The sequence below is a fragment of the Periophthalmus magnuspinnatus genome, chromosome 20 (genome assembly GCF_009829125.3).
Source record: "Periophthalmus magnuspinnatus isolate fPerMag1 chromosome 20, fPerMag1.2.pri, whole genome shotgun sequence".
NCBI lineage: Eukaryota > Metazoa > Chordata > Actinopteri > Gobiiformes > Gobiidae > Periophthalmus > Periophthalmus magnuspinnatus.
This window is the reverse complement of record NC_047145.1, coordinates 23,726,666-23,746,567: the sequence shown is the minus strand read 5'-3', so window position 1 is coordinate 23,746,567 and position 19,902 is coordinate 23,726,666. Positions and strand designations below refer to the sequence as shown.

At 42.8% G+C, this 19,902-nt stretch overlaps 1 protein-coding gene across 2 annotated transcripts in view; it reads left to right on the top strand.

Annotated features, from left to right (window-relative positions):
* LOC117388029 (receptor-type tyrosine-protein phosphatase mu-like) overlaps window positions 1-19,902 on the top strand; it is a 107,901-nt gene that overhangs the window by 22,997 nt on the left and 65,002 nt on the right. For both annotated transcript variants that reach the window (XM_055230174.1, XM_055230173.1), the window contains exons 3-5: window positions 8,661-8,807; window positions 10,964-11,073; window positions 18,833-18,911. In XM_055230174.1, coding sequence (XP_055086149.1) covers window positions 8,661-8,807; window positions 10,964-11,073; window positions 18,833-18,911 — 336 coding nt within the window. The remainder of the gene's footprint in view (window positions 1-8,660; window positions 8,808-10,963; window positions 11,074-18,832; window positions 18,912-19,902) is intronic.

Below are 19,902 nucleotides of genomic sequence, written 5' to 3'. Positions count from 1 at the left end.
GCATGTCTCCTTGTCTCCTCGCTTCACGCCTTATTTCCTCTCCTTATTTCCTCGGCCGTGTCCTATAACTCGTGCTAAGCGCCGCTCGTGTCCTCGCTGCCTGTCTCGTGCCTGATTGGCTGTTTGATTTAGTGACGGTGCGTTCTCATTCGTCAGCGGCTTCTTTTAAACCGGGCCATAACTCAGAGCACAAAGCGCCGTCCAATCAAAGAGCGCTAATTAAAGCCATCAGTTACAGCTAACGCACTACACTTCCCACGATGCACCTGTCAGCGCCTGTCTAATGGACTCCTGCCATGTACCGGCGCTCAGTACAAGGTCTGCGCATAATGGACTGTATAATACAGGACTAAACCAGGACTAAACCGGGACTAAACCAGGACTAAACCGGGACTAAACCGGGACTAAACCGGGACTAAACCCGGACCAAACCGGGACTAAACCGGGACTAGACCGGGACTAAACTGGGATTAAACCGGGACTAGACCGGGACTAAACCGGGACTAAACCGGGACTAGACCGAGACTAAACCGGGACTAGACCGGGACTAGACAGAGACTAAACCAGAACTAAACCGTGACTAAACCAGAACTAAACCAGGACTAAATCAGGACTAAACCGGGACTAAACCGGGACTAAACCGGGACTAAACCAGGACTAAACCGGGACTAGACCGGGACTAAACCGAGACTAAACTGGGACTAGACTAGGACTAAACCAGGACTAGACCGGAACTAGACCAAGACTAAACCGTGACTAAACCAGGACTAGACCGAGACTAATCCAGGACTAAACCGGGACTTAACCGGGACAAAACCAGGACCAGACAAGGGCTAAACCAGGACTAAACCAGGACTAGACCAGGACTAAACCAGGACTAAGCCAGGACTAAACCAGGACCAGACCACGACTAAACCAGAACTTAAGAGGACTGAACCAGGACTTGGCCAGGACTAGACCAGGACTAGACCAGGATTAGAACAGGACTATAGCAGGACTAAATCATGACTAGACTAAGACTAACCCAGTAGTAAATCAGGACTTGACCAGGACTAAACCATTGCCTAAAGAAGGACTAAAGGACTAGACTAAAACTAAAAGAGGACTAGAAAAGGGCTGGCCCAGAACTAAAAGAGAACTAAACCAGGACTAAACCAGGGCTGGACTAAGAGTAGACCAGGATTAAGTCAGGACCACACCAGGTCTAAACCAGGACTAAAAGAGTCCTAGACAACAACTAAAGTAGGACTATTAACAGGATTAAAAAGAGGACTAAAACAGCACTGAACCAGGACTGGACCAGGACTGAACCAGGACTGAACCAGGACTGAACCAGGACTGAACCAGGACTAAACCAGGACTGAACCAGGACTAAACCAGTACTGAACCAGGACTGAACCAGGACTAAACCAGGACTGAACCACAGTTGAACCAGGACTGAACCAGGACTGAACCAGGACTGAACCAGGACTGAACCAGGACTGAACCAGGACTAAACCAGGACTGAACCACAGTTGAACCAGGACTGAACCAGGACTGAACCAGGACTAAACCAGGACTGAACCAGGACTGAACCCGGTCTCTGAGCCTGTGACCTGCAGTTGAACTCTGTGATGTCTGTAAACTGCAGGTGAATGAGGGATATTTATTTGGGTCATTATTGTTAAAAGTACATGTCCCCGTGATACCAGATCTAAGCCCGGACTATAGTGGGTCTAAAGCGGGTCTAAAGACGGCTCCGGTCTAAACGAGGTCTGGACTCTGTGATAACCTCCCAGAATGCATCAGTGCAGAGAGATAAAGTCCCAGGATGCAATGGGGCTGGTGTGTTTGTGTTTGTGCAGCTGCAACCAGAGATTAGAACAGGTGAGAACGAGGGAGGGAAGTAAACGAGAGGATAGAGGGAGGAGGTGGGGAGAGGGAGGGAGGAGTAAGAGAGAGGAGAAAGAGAGGAGAGGGGGAGAAAGAGGGAGGGAGCAGAGAGAGGAGGGGCAGTGAAGAGGGGGAGTAGAACAGGTGAGAACAAGGAAGGGAAGTAAATGAGAGGACAGAGGGAGGAGGGGGAGAGGAGACCATGTGAGAAGGACGTAAAGAGGGGTATAAAACGAGAGGAGAGAGGGAGTGACACGAGGAGAGGAAACATAGAAGAGGAGGAGGGAGGGGGGATTAAAACAGGTGAGAACGAGGAAGGGAAGTAAACAAGTGGAAAGAGGGAGAGGAGTAAGGGAGAGGAGAGAGAGAGGAGAGAACAGGTGAGAGTTAGAGAGGGAAGTAAACGAGTTGAAAGAGCGAGAGTGGGGGATATAAACAACAGGAGAAAGGGAGAGGAGGGTATAAATAAGAGCAAGAAAGAAGAAAATGGAAAAGAAGGTTAGGTGAGAGAGGAGAGAGGTAAACAAAGGAACATAAATATGAGTGAGAAAGAGGAGAGAGAGAAGGCTGAGGAGGAAGAGAGAGAGTGAGAATAGAGAGAATGAGAGAGAGAGAGACTTAGGAGAGAGAGAGAGATTGAGCAGAAAGAGAGAAAGACTTAGGAGAGAGAGAAGAGAGAGACTGAGGACAAAGACTGTGGAGAAAGAGAGAGAGAGCGTGAGAGAGAGTGAGGACAGAGAGTGAGACTTAGAAAGAGAGGGAGGAGAGAAAGAGACTTAGGAGAGAGAGCAAGTGAAAGAGGAGTGTAGAGGAGGCGATAGTCTGAGTTTGTCTCTGGTCTCAGCTCAGACCTCTGCCCTTCACACTGAGCTCAGCCTAATGTCTTTACTCTGTGTGTGTGTATGAGTGGTGTGCACGTGAGAGAGCTGTGTGTGTGTGTGCATGTGAAAGGAGCGTGCACATGTCTGATCTGTCCTGTGTTTGTATGAGGGGCGTGCATGTGAGAGACGCTGTGTGTGTTCTTGCTTAGGCAAATTTTGGGGACTTTGACTGGGATACACAGCAGGAGGTCGGGGACATAAATCCAACTGGGGACAAGAATCAGCGTCTCCAATTAGACTCCATTGAAAATGGCATCTCCAAGCTCCAAAACGCTTTTTCCACTTAAAATCTCAACTGCGCCTAAAAGTAACTTTTTTGTGTTTATGTGTGTGCGCCTTCACTTCACTCGATTTGTTTATCACTCCACATTTACCCCTGGTGGTTGTGTGTGGAATTGCATGTGTCCCCAAATGGGGGTGTGTATCGGGTCATACCTGCTAGAAACTTACACAATTTACAATTTACACAATTACACAACTTACACAATTTACAATTTACTTACACAATTTTTTAAATACAAAGCCCCATTTCAAACCTTTAAACATTTTTCGTGTGTTATCAGTCCAGCCCTCAGTCTTAAATAGGTCTGCACCTCCCATTCTGTGGCATATGTCTGACCTGGAGTCGTGGACAGTGAACTTACCTCTTCAGGACAACTTCTGACTTCTGTTTTCTTGTAGTGTATTCAGTGACTAAAATTTGGTTCATTTCTTTAGTGACAAAATTTTCCTTTCTAACAATTATGTATACATATAATTGTTAGAAAGGAATGTGTGTGTATGTATATATATATATATATATATATATGATGCTTGTTTAACCTAATTTGGGGCCGCAGACCTCGATTGGTCAGAAACCATGTATAACATCACATTTCAGTGAAGATATTGTTTATTTTAGTACCGCAGTTTGTCAAAAACTTTTGAATTGTATACTTAAAATAACACAGTTTCTCATGATACATTGAGACATGATACATTATCACTAGACCTATTACTATATTATACGTTCAAACATCTCACAGTCCCAGCTCAATGCCCCAGCCCCCCAGCCCCGGGACCCCCCCAGCCCCGGGACCCCCCCAGCCCCGGGACCCCCAGCCCCAGGACCCCCCCAGCCCCCCCAGCCCCCCCAGCCCCGTGTTGATAGGCCTGTTGTGTTGCACGTGGCAGAGCAGGGGGCAGAGGGGCAGGGCTGAAAACAACGTCATTGGCACGAGGTTTGTTTCTCCTAATTAAACCTGGAGCTCACAACTGCAGTGTCAAGAAATACTGCACCATTTCAAGGTAAGAAAACTTTAGTTAATGTTTTCTTCAATTAAATTAAGGATAAAAAAATCTAATCTTTATTTGAACAGCATGTCATTGATTGAGGGGACTTTTTGTAGCTGCTTCTGCTTTGTTAGCAAACTTCAGTTTCACTCTCCATGTGTTTAATGTGGGCCTTTTAGCTAACACAACATACTGTAGACTAACACAACATACTGCACACTAACACAACATACTGTAGACTAACACAACATACTGTAGACTAACACAACATACTGTACGACAGGTATAGTGCGGAGAAAAATATGAAATAATAATGGTAATGGTAAAATGGAAAAATAATGCAAGGCAAACATGGATCTACATTTCATGATCCCCATTCAGACTGATGAACGATCTGTGTGTCCTTCAATCATCCAGGTTCCAGAGAAAAAGAAATTAAATTCAGACAACTGCACAAAAGCTAAGCTAGGCTAAGGTAGCTAAGATAAGCTATCTTCTTTAAGCTAAGCTAGCCTCTTTAGCCATGTGCTTTAAAGTTAGCTACATATTTAAAACCTTTTTGCATGTGTTGTTTTACAGGCTCAGGAACTTTATGTACTTACAATTTACATGACCAATGAAGATAAAACTATGTTTGTGTATTTATTTTGATGGCTACACTAGCCTACATGATATTACCTGAATAATGTGTATTTACTCAGTTACAATGTGCAGACATGGTGCATCTTGGTGTCTCTCTGTACTGGACAGGGCACTTCAGTGACTGTCCCTGATTAGTCCCCATATGAGTGTGTAGGTGTCCCCAAAAGTCCTTTTATATCAATATTATTAATGTTAATGGTTTGAAGAAACAGCTGTCCCCAGTTTGTCTCCATTCCAGTGTGTAGGTGTGTACTATGTCCCCAAAAGTCTTGATGAAAAATGGCAGTGTCATTATAGATTTTATTTTAATCAGTTTAAAGCAGGCTGATATCAGTGCATGAATAAATGTGTTCTCATTATGTTTCAGAGACGTTCCTCACTGATATTGTTAATGATGTGACCACAGACATCAACAAACCACAGGTGAGTCTCAGTGCTGAGTGCCAATAATAATAATTAAACCATGTCTGCCTTGATTGGGCCAGTCTACACATGTATAAATATTTCATATACAAATGGAAAAGCATTTGCTTGTTTCACTGTACATTTCCAACACATAAAAAATACATTTTTACTAGTGCACCAGTGACAAACTATGACTTTATTTGGGAATAATTATACAGTATGTGCCTATTCACATAATTCCTCTGATGAAGCATGTCTCTTTCTCTGCAGCAGATCAACACCTGACATGAGCCCACAGGTACAAAGACTAACATGAGGTAAGGCTTTGTTTTACAAAAAACTGAAGTGTTCTATTGTCCATTAAAGTGATATAGTCCAAATTTATCTCATAAATTCATGTGACGGACTGTCCCAAGTTTGCCTTCTTTCGAGCGTATGTGTGTACAGTTTGATAGGGACAAGTATTTACATTAGATGTGTAACATACTGCAACATTTATAGTCAAGGATAATTTGCCATGTCAACAAAAGTCTTGTCCTGTTAGTGCTTGTATTGTTAACTGGGACAGATTAACGACTGTCCCCAGTTGGTCCCCATTTGAATGTGTAGGTGTACACAATGTCCCCAAAAGTCTTGTCCTGTCTGTTCTACTATTGTTAACTGGGAAGTTAAACAACTGACCCCAGTTTGTCTCCATTTGCCTGATATTGTTAATGATGAGACCACAGACATCAACAAACCACAGCTGAGTCTCAATACTCAGTGCCAATAATAATCATTAAACAATGACTGCCTTGATTGGGCCAGTCTAGACATGTATACATATTTCATGATCAAATGAAATATCAATTTTGGCTTTTTCAAGACAATTTTTTTTTTTTTTTTTTACATAGCACTGTCCCTAGTGCTTTATTTGGGAATAGGTAAACAGTATGTATTATTTTAAACTTGGACTGATGAAATAACTGTCCTCACTTAGTTCCCATTTGAGTGTTTGGCATGTAGAAAGTCCCTAAAAGTTATATCAATATTATTAATGTTAGTTGTTTGAATAGACAGCTGTCCCCAGTTATTCCTCATTTGAGTGTGAAGGTGTGTACCATGTCCCTTCTGTAGTGTACCTCTGTAGTTTTATAGTCTCATTATTGAGCAGCAGTAAGAATTATTGAATTTATTTATTTATTTTCTTTCCAGACATCTTTGGAAAGGACTAGGCTCACTGCTGACTCTAGTAGATACAAGGTATACATTTATATTATACAACACAAACAGTCCTCGCTTGAGTCCGTTATCCTGGTGTGATTCGACTTTTGCATTGGACAGAGTCTCTGTTCCTGTAGTTTCACCCCTGACCGTTGATTGTTCCAGGTGGTTCACAGGTTTCATTACTACTGGCCACGCAGTACAGTGAGTACCTGCAGATCCAATGGTGACATGAAGGTTAGATTCAAACACAAACAAAGGCCAAAGGATAGTTAGTAGTTTAGTTAGTACCTTAAGACTACATTGCTTAAAACTTGCCTAAATCATGCTGAGCCACCATTGACGCTGAATGTACAGATGAGCCAGGGGTTCATATACTGAACATATATTGTAAGGCCTTTAGTCCACACTTTACACCGGAGAAAAGGTGTCTGTGAGCTCTCCCATAGTCAGCTTCCAGCCTATGGATCTACAGGCAGCCATCTTGTTTACCCTCAGAGGTGAGAGGTCAGGTCACAGGCCTCTAAAAGCAGCAGTGCATGTTGACCTGGTACAACCCTATCATTTTCAACAGGTTTAATAAACGTCTTGTTTCAGGTCTGACTGAAACTCCACTAAAGTGGAGCAACATCATGAAGACTGTATGTCTCATCATAAAGAAAGAGGAAACAACATCACTGAGAGCACGCACAGCAGAGGAGGAGACTCATACAAATATCTGAACAGACAAGTACAAATTCACCTAAATACTGGTCCCTGTGTGATTTAAGTCAGAGGTAAATCATCATTGTCATGTTCACAAACCACCATCTGAAATCAGGCTAATTCTAAACTCAAAAAGGATCACATTTAACTGATTATACCCACATGGATTTATGAAAAGACAATGAACAAGCACCTCTGCTTGAGGCTTTTGTTTTAGTTTAGTTTAAACTTTGCTATACAACAGCTGATGCCTAACTACCTCAGACCACTTGTGCACGGTTTCTTTATATGTTTTTACCAAACTGTTCTTCTGTTTGTGAATGACCTGCTCTCACATAAAGCTGTGTGCAGATGACTCCATTGGTTATAAATGCGTCTGATTAAAAATGTCAAGTGTTTGTCATTATTCTGAGCTTGGTTTATATAAATGATGGTTTGCATATGGTATTGGACTTTTGCATATTGTATAAGACAAATGAAATGAAGACCTCAAAGTGACATTTATAAGTTTATGTACACAGACGTCCTCAAAAGTGACATCAGAATTCTTCATCCCCATTGCGAAGGTTTAAATACTCATGGGACACAATCTGCTTAAAAGTCAAATCTGAGGTGGTTTTGTGAATCTGGAGAGTCAAATTGACAAAATGGCTCTGACGGAATTTCAGATTCAGAAAGGGCTGTCCCTGAAGGGAGGGGGGTGACCCCAAAAGTGTTCTAAGAGAGAGAGTGTGTGTGTGTGAGAGGGACGTGCACGTGTCTGATCTGTCCTGTGTGTGTGAGGAGCGTGCATGTGTGTGTGTGATATTTGTGTATTTACTGAGGTGATTCTTCTGAGCGCTCTGTTAATTGGAGCTAACGAGTTTATCAGCGTGACCACAGCGTCTCCTCTGAGCACGCTCCAAACAACCAGACCAAACCAGATCAAACCAGGACTGAAGCAGGACTAAAACAGTCCTGCGTCAGTCCCTGGTTTAATCCTGCAGTGCAGTGCAGTCCTGGTTCAGTCCTGGTTTAGTCCTGGTTCAGTCCTGGTTCAGTCCTGGTTCAGTCTTGGTTTAGTCCTCGTTCACTCCTGGTTTAGTCCTGGTTTAATTCTGGTTTAATCCTGGTTCAGTCCTGGTTCAGTCCTGGTTCAGTCCTGGTTCAGTCTTGGTTTAGTCCTCGTTCACTCCTGGTTTAGTCCTGGTTTAATTCTGGTTTAATCCTGGTTCAGTCCTGGTTCAGTCCTGGTTCAGTCCTGGTTCAGTCCTGGTTCAGTCCTGGTTCAGTCTTGGTTAAGTCCTCGTTCACTCCTGGTTTAGTCCTGGTTTAATTCTGGTTTAATCCTGGTTCAGTCCTGGTTCAGTCCTGGTTCAGTCTTGGTTTAGTCCTCGTTCAGTCCTGGTTCAGTCCTGGTGTAGTTCTGGTTTAATCCTTGTTTAGGCCTGGTTTAGTCCCGCTTCAGTCCTGGTCCTGTGTGTTTCTGGTTGTGTGAGATTAGGATTCTCTGGAGATCTGAGTCAAATAAAGGTCAAAGAGAAAATAAATTATACGGTAATTAAAAACAAACCGCAGTCTGTAAACAGGACTAAACCACGACTGAACCAAGATTAAACCAGGAGTAAACCAGGTCAAAACCAGGTCTAAACCTGTTTGGAGTATTTCTGTTCTAACCTACACTTCGTTTCTCCTCCTCAGGCTCCGCCCCCTTCCTGGTGGCCAACACTTCGGGCCGTCTGATTGGTCAGAGAGCTCAGGTGCTGTTACCTGTGCTGAAGGAGAATGACACCCACTGCATCAGCTTCAACTACTACAGTACTACTACTATGAATGTATACGTCACAGGTACTACTACTTCTAATGCTACAGTATTACTACTATGGACATATACATCACAGGTACTACTACTACTGCTATAGTATCACTTCTATGAATGCATACGGTACTGGGACTACTACTATTACAGTACTACTACTATGAACGTATACGGTAATGGTACTGCTACTACTACTACTACTACCACTACAATATTACTACTATGAATGTATAATGAAGAAAAAAACTTATATAAGTTGCACTGGACTATAAGTCACTTTTTTGGGAAATTTATTTTACAAAATCCGAGACCAAAAACAAACATTTTATCTTTAAAGGCAAGTTATAAAAATAACAATAAAATATAGAACAACAGGCTGAATATCAGTACAGCACGCTACTGTAACACATTTATATTTATTCAGCCACATGAAGCAAAGACAGAAATGAACACGTGTCTGGTTTGTTAACGTAAGATATTAACAGTTAATCAGATAAATAAAGCAGAAAAAACAAGCAACAAGTTTACTCTGGATCTCACTCCAAATCACTAAATCCACTGAATTCTTCATCCTCGGTGTCACTTCTGAACAACTCCCAACTAACTGTTCTGTGTGTCTGTTATCAGACTCAGCAGAATATGATTTTCTTTTAGGGGCATTTTTATTCAGTCTTTCTCAGATGTCTGTTAAATTACCGCAATGTTGAAATTTAAAATTTTCAATGGTACAGGAGCAGTAGATACTGGTACATAAGCCTAGAGTGCCCTCGCACAGCTGTCAGTGTGACAATAACCACTACTACTATATATTCAAATATATATATTATATATTTGAATAATTTCACATTTAAGTCACACTCCAAACAATGAAAAAAAGTGTGACTTATACTCCGGAAAACAGGGACGACTACATGTAGTTGCATCATATTATAGTGTAAAATGTGACTTTTGTTCTGGTTTATCACTGAAGGATGAACACTGTGCTGTTTGAACCACAAACTGTATGACACAAGTTCCACCATTTATTCCTTGGCTTTTAGGAAAGTAACTTTATTCTGAATCGGAGTACCACCAAATGAAAGAGGAACTGTACTGGAATACCTCTGGGCTGCAGGATACACATTTTTCTTTATGAAGATGTGAGTTCTGAGTTCAGATGTGCATTTTGTCTGGGGGTGGGGCTTACTGCTCTACTGCAGTCATGGTAACCCACTTTTAAACTGTGTTTTCTATTCACCTGAGCTGAAACAGATTTTTGACAAGACAAAGAATTTAGCCCTCAAATTATAACAAAACACATCCAGCTTTATTCACTGGTTTAGACTTTCTGTTGATGCATCAGAGGCTCCATGTTCCCCAAAAAACAGTGATGCCAAACAACAAACACAGTGTTAGTGGCTACGCTCACAAATGTTGGTTTTTGACAATATATTTTTTCACATGAAGTTAAGGTCAGGATTAGGATCAGGGCTGGGCTTAGGATGAGGTACGTTTATGGTTTTGGGACAGGTCTACTGACTGAGGTTTAGCAAAAATGAGCTGTAACTTTTTAGACCAAAGAAAACAATAAAACTTTCACATAAATACTGTCCATGTCACTGAACCATAATATTTGCTATAATCAAATAATACTGATGATGGAATGAACTCTCTCTATTGAACACAGCACGCAGCTTTGATTGACATGGAATGTTAAGCCCTGCTCCTGGACAAAATGCTGAGTTTTTAGTGAGTCCCGAAAAAAGAAGGGACAAAAATATCACAGGGGACTGAAAAACATCTGCGGAGACAATGAGTGAAGCTCAAAACGCAGTTCATCAGAGGTCAAAGAAACGTCACTTGTTACGTTGTTACTCATTTGTAAATGATGGTAAATGAGCTCCTTTGTTTCACACGTGTCACTGAAATGAAGTAATCTGATTGGACGGTTGCGTTTGGTTCTGGTTCGAAACGCAACAGAGGGAGACTGTTACCCTCTGTGTAAAAATACACATATTAGTCTGGACCTGCCTGAACTTGAATACACGTTCTCAAAATTAGTTTTTAATATGTATTTAGTTACTTCCCAACACTGCATATATGTCACAAGTAAATACTTGTGCTTTTCCTGTAGTACTGTGAACTGCGTTCTCAGTGTTTGCTTGTTGTGTACTCAGCATGTACTTGTGTACTTGTGTGTACTCAGAGAACTCCAGTCCTGTGGGGATCCCTGTGTTTAACTCGTCTGGACCATCCTTTCACTCCTGGAAACCTCTGGAGCTTGCCGTCTCCACCTTCTGGCCAAACTACTACCAGGTACGCAAATGTGTACTACTACTACTACTACTACTACTACTACTACTACTACTCGTACCAATACTGTACTACGCTATGGGTGTTCTACATGTCTATCTATGGTGGGATGTTCAGAGGTTACCGTGGAGACACAATGCACACATTATCAAACAATGGTCTGAAAACTCAGGAAAAAATGCAAAATGTATTTAAACACAGGAGCCTATGATCATCATGAGTGTTCATGGTCCTGTTTAAGAGTTTGATTTCAACAAAAAGGTGAGAGTGACTCACTGAAAAACTGTTGTAATGTTGTAATGTTATTTGAGAGGGACTTGTTTAACTGCACAAATTAGAGCTGCAGACAGAGCAGTACCTCTAGTTAGCTTCACACCCCCAGGGAATGTTGATGACATCAGCTGCAAAGTATCAATAGCTTCTGGTAGAATCTGTGAATCTATGTGTGACCTGGTTTATGGTTAATATCTCTGTCATTACTGTGCGCGCTCATTCCCAGAGTGAGTGGGACTTTAGCATGCACGGCACGGCACATTTATGTTTCCGAGTCCTGACCATGGATCTATAAAAATAACTGGGTAGGGTATTGCTAGCTTTTAGCTAGTTGGATTAGTGGCCACTCATTGGTACTACAACGAAAAAAATCCCTCCTGCACAGAAAGGATTTTTCTCGTAGAGTAATCACAAACAGCTCGTGTTCAGCTGATAGAGACAGACAGGGACAGACAGGGACAGACAGAGACAGACAGGGACAGACAGGGACAGACAGGGACTGACAGGGACTGACAGGGACTGACAGGGACTGACAGGGACAGACAGAGACAGACAGGGACTAACAGGGACAGACAGGGACAGACAGAGACAGACAGGGACAGACAGGGACTGACAGAGACAGACAGGGACAGACAGAGACAGACAGGGACAGACAGAGACAGACAGGGACAGACAGGGACAGACAGGGACTGACAGGGACTGACAGGGACAGACAGAGACAGACAGGGACAGACAGGGACTAACAGGGACAGACAGAGACAGACAGGGACAGACAGGGACAGACAGAGACAGACAGGGACAGGCAGGGACAGACAGGGACTGACAGGGACTGACAGAGACAGACAGGGACTGACAGGGACAGACAGGGACTGACAGAGACAGGGACTGACAGGGACAGACAGGGACTGACAGGGACTGACAGGGACTGACAGAGCACCTACAGCTTTCACAAAAGTCTATTTTTTTTTACCCACCATAAACTTTTTCTCAGCTCAAAATCTTTCTGTTTTTTTTTTATCGTTTTGGCTACACTCTCTGTCCGCTATAGCTAAGCTCAAGCTCTGATTGGTTAGAGTGGTCACATGGACATGAATGAGCACGTGAGCGATGTGAACGAGCCCAACTGTCATGAACGAGCCACAGGTTTAGAACATGGCTCAAAAGCTCCTGGAAACAGAAATGTCTTGGTTGGGTTGTGCAGATGTGAGCGCAGGCCATAGAATTCTGTGTATGACACGGTTCAAAATGTTTACTGTGGGTGCGCCCTCTGTCAGAATAAATGAACTAAAGCAAAATGATTTCAGAAAGACGTAATTATTGTCAGGTGAAAGGACTTTAAGCAAGTTTGTGGCATTAATTTGTAAGTGAATCTCCCATAGAGTTATATAAGCCCCGCCCTTCTTTGGATATTCCTGGTTTAGACCTGGTTCAGTCCTGGTCTAGTCCAGGTTTAGTCCTGGTTTAGTCCTGGTTCAGTCCAGGTTTTAAAGTGACTCTTGCAGATTTTCGTGGAGGTTTTTATAGATTTGATTTTCATTTGAGCGCTTCATGTGGAGATGCATTAGACCGAGCCCCTCACAGCTTAAAAGCTCCACCCCACTGACACACAGCTCTCCACTGACACAGGCAATCTGACTATTTAGACTAGGTTTAGACCTGGTTTAGTCCTCATCAGACCAGTTTAAACCTGGATAGACCTGGTTTACACCTGAAACACACCGTAAGAGGATTTTGTAGCTAAACAACAAGTGAGGTGCAATGCGCTGGAAGATGCCAGGCTCATTTCACTTGCGTGTAGTTTAGCAGATGTGAGTGTGCAGCGACCCCTGTGAGACCCATCCATCCATTTTCTTCCATTTGTCCGGGGCCGGGTCATGGGGGCAGCAGTCTCAGCAGGGACTCCCAGACGTCCCCTCACCCCAGACACGTCCTCCAGCTCCTCCAGTGGGACCCCAAATCGTTCCAAGGCCCCGCTCCACTCTCATTCCCGCCTCCCTGCTGCTCTCCCTTCCTCTCCCTTCCTCTCCCTTCCTCTCCCTTCCTCTCCCTTCCTCCCTGCTCCTCCCCACTCCTCCCTGCTCCGCTCCACTCTCTGCAGCGTGGTTCTTGTTTGCTTGTTCAGTGTGTTTTGGCCATTAGACCTGCGTAGGCCTGTGTACACCTGTGTAGGCCTTTGTAGGTCTGTAGGCTTGTGTAGACCTGTGTAGGTCTGTGTAGGCCTGTAGGCTTGTGTAGACCTGTGTAGGCCTTTGTAGGCTTATGTATGTCTGTAGGCTTGTGTAGACCTGTGTAGGTCTGTGTGGGCCTGTAGGCTTGTGTAGACCTGTGTAGGCCTGTGTAGGCTTATGTATGTCTGTAGGCTTGTGTAGACCTGTGTAGACCTGTGTAGGCCTGTGTAGGTCTGTAGACCTGTGTAGGTCTGTAGGCTTGTGTAGACCTGTGTAGGTCTGTGTAGACCTGTGTTGGTCTGTAGGCTTGTGTAGGCCTGTGTCGGTCTGTGTAGGCCTGTGCAGGCCTGCTTTAGATCTATTTAGACCTGGCTAGAGCTGGTCTTATATTGTTTATTAGTAGAATCAGTTCTGTAATAAATACGCGGTAAATAGTACATTTCAAACACTTCATCTGTTTAACTTTACAGTCTTTTTCAGTAACAAATGAAGGTCTGACAAATCCTGTTTAGATCTTGTTCCAAACCGGTTCAGCTGCTCTGGACTCTGCTTCACTTAAAAGCTCATATGACTCTATTCTCTGATCTGTTCTAATGTTGTTTCTTCATCACAAACAGACCTGGACTTGTGTTTTGTTTCATTCACACATGTTTAACACACAAACCCTGCAGATTTAGGCTGAGTTATTCCCTCAAACAGAAAACACTCTGTTCCACCTTGTGATGTCATCATGTGGTAATACAGGAAGTGCTCCACTGTGTTTTTAAACTCCACACACCTTCACTAGAATCATGTGATGATTTCATACCCTGGAATTGCCAATTTCTACTGAACAAAAGATAAGCTTCATGACATCAGAGCATTTTGAGCTTTGGAAATGTAGACAGACTAATAATAAAGTTACTCAAACATGTGTGAATGAAACAAAACTCAACTCCAGGTGTGTTTATGAGGAGGTAACAGCATTATAACATGACTTACAGCTCGTTTTGCGTAATATAGGACCTTTAAATGAACTAAGCTGATACATAACACAGATCTGTTTCTGGAGACAGAGTTAAACTAGAGTCAGGCTAACCACAGTTACGACTGACGCAGATTAAGTAATGACTCAAACATGGCGTTAGCATTTAGCCAGACATTTATCTGGGGTCAGTCAGACAGAAAGTCCCTCCTTCTGCCCCAGTTCCACTTCCTGTCATTCTTTTTCAGGTTCCTGTTTGAGATCCTTTGTCCTAGAAAAGTTTAGGCTGAAATTTACAAGAACGTTTTATGTGTCTACATTCAAACAAACCAAGTCTAAGTGGGGTCTGAACAAGGACTGAACCAAAGACTGGACCTGGACTGAACCGGGACTGCACCATGTCTGGACCAGGACTGGACTAGTACTAAACCAGAACTCAATCAGGACAAAAAGTGCTGTATAAAATGTGGTTGAGGACTCAAAGTTGGTCATACATGTTTCTTTACTGTGAATGTGTGTGCTCGTGTATGTGAGTGTGCCTGTGAGTGTGCGTGTGAGCATCCACATGCCTCATTAAGCCTGTGGTTGTCATGGTGACCCTAACGAACCTCACCTGTGCTCAACATTATGGGATGTGTGTAATTACTGAGGTTTGTGATTGGCTTTTGTTTCAATCAGGGCTTCTTCATAAGACTCTGCACGTGCTCAGTACAGCCCCCTCTTTAGCCTTGGTGCAGTCCTGGTTTAGTCCTGCTTTAGTCCATATTAAGTCCTCGTTTAGCCATGTTCCAGTCTTCATTTAAAGCTGCTTTAAACCACTTAATCCTGCTTTAGTCCCTGTTTTAGTCCCACACTGTAGTCCTGGTTTAATTATGTTTTAGTCCTGGTTTAGTCCTGGTTCAGTCCTGGTTCAGTCCTGGTTTAGTCCTGGTTTAGTCCTGGTTCAGTCCTGGTTTAGTCCTGGTTTAGTCCTGGTTTAGTCCCTGTCTCTGTACACGTACTAGTGCATCTCTTGGAGGATATACAAATGTTTGTTGTAGAGAGTCTGCTCTGAATCAAAAGCAGAGGCTTTCACTCCACCACACACACATGCAGCACACACACGTAACACACACACAGCACACATCTCACGCGGCGCATACACATCTACACACACACACAGCACACACACACACATATACACACACAGTAGCTGGGCGGGGGCAGGACTGTGTGTGTGTGTGTGAGAAGGGAGGGTGTGTTTACATGGGAGATGACAGCATCTCACATTAAACCTTCTGATCTAACTCCTTCCATCCATCTTTTATTTTAGTCTGGCTTGGTTTAGTCTGGTTCAGTTTAGTCGGCTTTGTTTTAGTCTGGTTTAGAGTTGGACTGATATTTGAGTTTGCAGATATATGGAGACGACACGTCCCAGTGTATTTTCTATAGGCCCTAATTCTCCAGCAGAGACTGACATTGAGTTTTTGTCCGGGCAGCTGCTGAAAGAATACACATAATAAATGATACTTTGCAGCTTCAGACTGGTGTTCCTCATGTGTGTCTATGGTGGAATGTTTAGCAGTTACCATGGTGACACAATGCACACATTAGCAAACACAAACACACTTGTGCTGTTAAACAAATCCCACTAAAATAACATTCACAAGCTAGCTAGCATTAGCCAGCAGTTTTTCAGTCACTCTCACCTTTTTGTTGAAATCAAACTCTTAAACAGGACCATGAACACTCGGACTGATCACAGGCCCCTGAAAATGTGCTGTTTAAATCACTTTTGTATTTTTCTTCAGTTTTCAGACTATTTTGAGACATATTTGACAGTGTTTAGTAATGTGTGCATTATGTCTCCATGGTAACTGTTGAACAATCCACCATAGAGAAACATGTAGAACACCCCCAGCATAATGTCACTGCAAAGTATCAAAGCACCCCCAGTGACGATGGAAGCCTCTTCCCCAGTATCAAAATTGCCTCTACATGTTGTCCCCGTAGACTATATATATAAATGGACATAGCTAACTCGCTAGCTGCTGCAGTCCAAACCAGGAAGTGAGCATGCACGTGATTCAGGCTCCAGCGACTTTAGCTCTAAGTCACTTTGCATTGGAAGATTGTCGCCCCTCTCTCTGTAACTGTTGCAGTGAGCCTCGTCATTTTGGTCTTAAAATGTTCGTATTAACCCGGTCTACATGATCCTGGTGTTTTTATTTCACTATTTTGGCTGTAAATCAATATATGAACAGGTTTGATTGACAGCTTTGCTAAGCACCCACTCCCTGCTAAACCAGTGGTGTGGGCATGAAGGGGCGTTACCTTCAAGAGCCTGGCTCCGGATTGGCTCTTTGGTTGCTATACTCGTGGTCAGAACTCGGCTCCAAATTGGCCCCTGTAACTGCTCTAGTCTCGATGAGATTTGACTGGAGTGGAACGCTGTTGGTGACGTCACACTCACTTAGTGCACTTCTTTATTCAGTCTATGATTGTCCCAAAAATATCAGCAGAACTTATCACCCTTCAGACCTACTCAGTCTGGTTGAGTCTAGTTTGGTCTGTTTGAGACTGGTTTAAGTCTGATTTGGACTGGTTGAGCCTGGTTTTAGTCTGGTTGAGTCTCGCTTTAATCTGGTTGAGTCTGGTTTGGACTGGTTGAGTCTGGCTTTAGTCTGGTTGAGTCTGGCTTTAATCTGATTGAGTCTGGTTGAGTCTGGTTGAATCTAGCTTTAGTCTAGTCGAGTCTTGTTGAGTCTGGTTTGGTCTGGTTGAGTCTGGATTGGTTTGGTTGAGTCTGGCTTGGTCTGGTTCAATCTAGCTTTAGTCTGGTTTGGACTGGTTGAGTCTGGCTTTAGCCTGGCTTGATTCTGGTTTGGACTGGTTTCTGGCTTTAGTCTGGTTGAGTCTGGTTTGGGCTGGTTGAGTCTGGCTTGGACTGGTTGAGTCAGGTTTGGACTGGTTGAGTCTGGCTTGGACTGGTTGAGTCTGGTTTGGACTGGTTGTGTCTGGTTTGGTCTGGTTGAGGCTGGTTTGGACCGGTTGAGTCTGGTTTTAGCCTGGTTGAGACTGGTTGAGTCTGGCTTGGACTGGTTGAGTCGGGCTTGGACTGGTTTCTGTCTTTAGCTTGGTTGAGTCTGGTTTGGACTAGTTTCTGGCTTTAGCCTGGTTTGATTCTGGTTTAGACTGGTTTCTGGCTTTAGCTTGGTTGAGTCTGGTTTGGACTGGTTTCTGGCTTTAGTCTTGTTGAGTTAGGTTTGGACTCGTTGAGTCTGGCTTTAGCCTGGTTAAGTCTGGTTTGGTCTGGTTGTTTCTTCTCTTTTAAACCCTTTGGAACAAAGATGACCCATTTTACAAATAATGTCAGAAAATGGCGTTTTTCCCAGAGACTTTGCGGAAAATTTCAAATATTAAGAGTGATCGCGGAGGCTAAGCTACGTGCTAAATAATATCCAGCACGGTCGTTTTAGGTCCAAAAAGCTCATTTAAAATGAAGGACTGGCAGTTTATAAGGAGATTTGGTTGTTTGTGGACGATATTATAATTGCAATTTTGCTAGTTGTGTGTTTTAGCTCCAGACAAGTCCTCACTCCTGCCCCAGACTCAAACCATGTCATTTGTTTTAATCAAATAAATCCATTTTGTGTTTATGTTCTGAGGAACTGTGATGATTTGCTCTGATAATCACTGTGACATGAGATCAGTGCTGTGACTGTGGATATTAATGATTGATTTTGTATTGAGTTTCATATCTGTCGGTTAGTAATTCCAGGAGGATCCAGAGGACACATGTATTTTATTTTGAAAGGACAGTGTATTGATTCTACAAATGTCTTTTATTTTGAAAGGACAGTGTATTGATTGTGAATTATGAAGTAATATTTCATAGTGTCACAGAGGCAGATATGTGACTGGTCCAGATTTATGACTTTCATTTATTTACTGAACCTGAGGAATCTGTGCAGAGGAAATACTTTCACTCCTGGGGTTATGGCAGTCCGGAGTTTTATTTTGAAATAAAGTGTGCCTTTTATTTTGAAATGCTACTCTATAAGTGTGTCTTTTGTTTTGAAATGCTACTCTATAAGTGTGTCTTTTGTTTTGAAATGCTACTCTATAAGTGTGTCTTTTATTTTGAAATGCTGCTCTATAAGTGTGTCTTTTGTTTTGAAATGCTGATACAAATTGTGTCTTTTATTTTGAAATGCTACTCTGTAAGTGTGTCTTTTGTTTTGAAATGCTACTCTTTAAGTGTGTCTTTTGTTTTGAAATGCTACTCTATAAGTGTGTCTTTTGTTTTGAAATGCTACTCTATAAGTGTGTCTTTTATTTTGAAATGCTGATGTAAACTGTGTGTTTTATTTTGAAGGTGATCCTGGAGGCAGTGAGCGGAGGGCAGAGAGGAGTTGTGGCTCTGAAAGACATTACTCTGCAAGGACACCAATGCAGTGAGTAGAAATACTACACATACTACAGCTACTACTGCCACTACCACCACTACTGATACTAGTACTACTACTACAACTACTGTGACTTGTATAGTCAGCCCACATTTTAACAAAACAAAGCTAGCACAGATTAGCCAGAGTAGTTTCCTGTTTATCCATAAAATTGTCTTGAAATGTAGAAAATGCCGATGATAAACAGGAAGTAGTTTTGTGTTTACTCTTAGCTACTTAGCTTTAGCTTTAGCAACATCTCACAGTTTATACATTTTTATTTTCTTAAATTTGTACCTGTTTACACCTAAATACACACAGTAAATGAGTCCAGACAGTTGCATTCATATTATTTAAATGTACAAGATGAACAGATTACAATATTCTGAAGACATTTGACATGGGCAGAAATGATACGGCACAGGCAGGGTCAGACTGTGGGACAGGTTGGGTTCACGAGTCCAAAAGTTCTGTAACTTAAGATGTCGCTCAAGATGGTACGTCATAAGTTTCCTCAAGAACAAGTCAACTGACCGACCTGAGGTGAAGAGGTCAGGGACATTGAACATGAGTTGAAGAGGTCAGGGGTCAGTTTGAAGAGTTTGTTTATGGCTCATGTTTAGTCTTTGACCTCATATGGGACGACTTTGACTCCTCTGTGATGACCTTTAGAGCCACATTACGGGATGTCCGAGAGTGTGAGTTTGGGATTGCCAAGACTTTTTGCTTGTTCATAATTTAAACATGTGTGAATGAAAGAAAACACAACTGCAGGTCTGTTTGTGATGAGGAAACAACACAGATAAAAACTGTGTAACACGGGCCCTTTAAGCTATGGCTGTTATCTTCTCAAATTGGCCGATCACATTTGTTGATTAGTGTTGTACCTCGTCATTCACAGACACTGAGGTCAGAGTCCTCCTCTCTCGCTCAAACTGAAGCTACAGGTCGCACAAATACTTAGAGTAATGAGCCCGCCCCCCGCTGTGTCCCGCGCTCT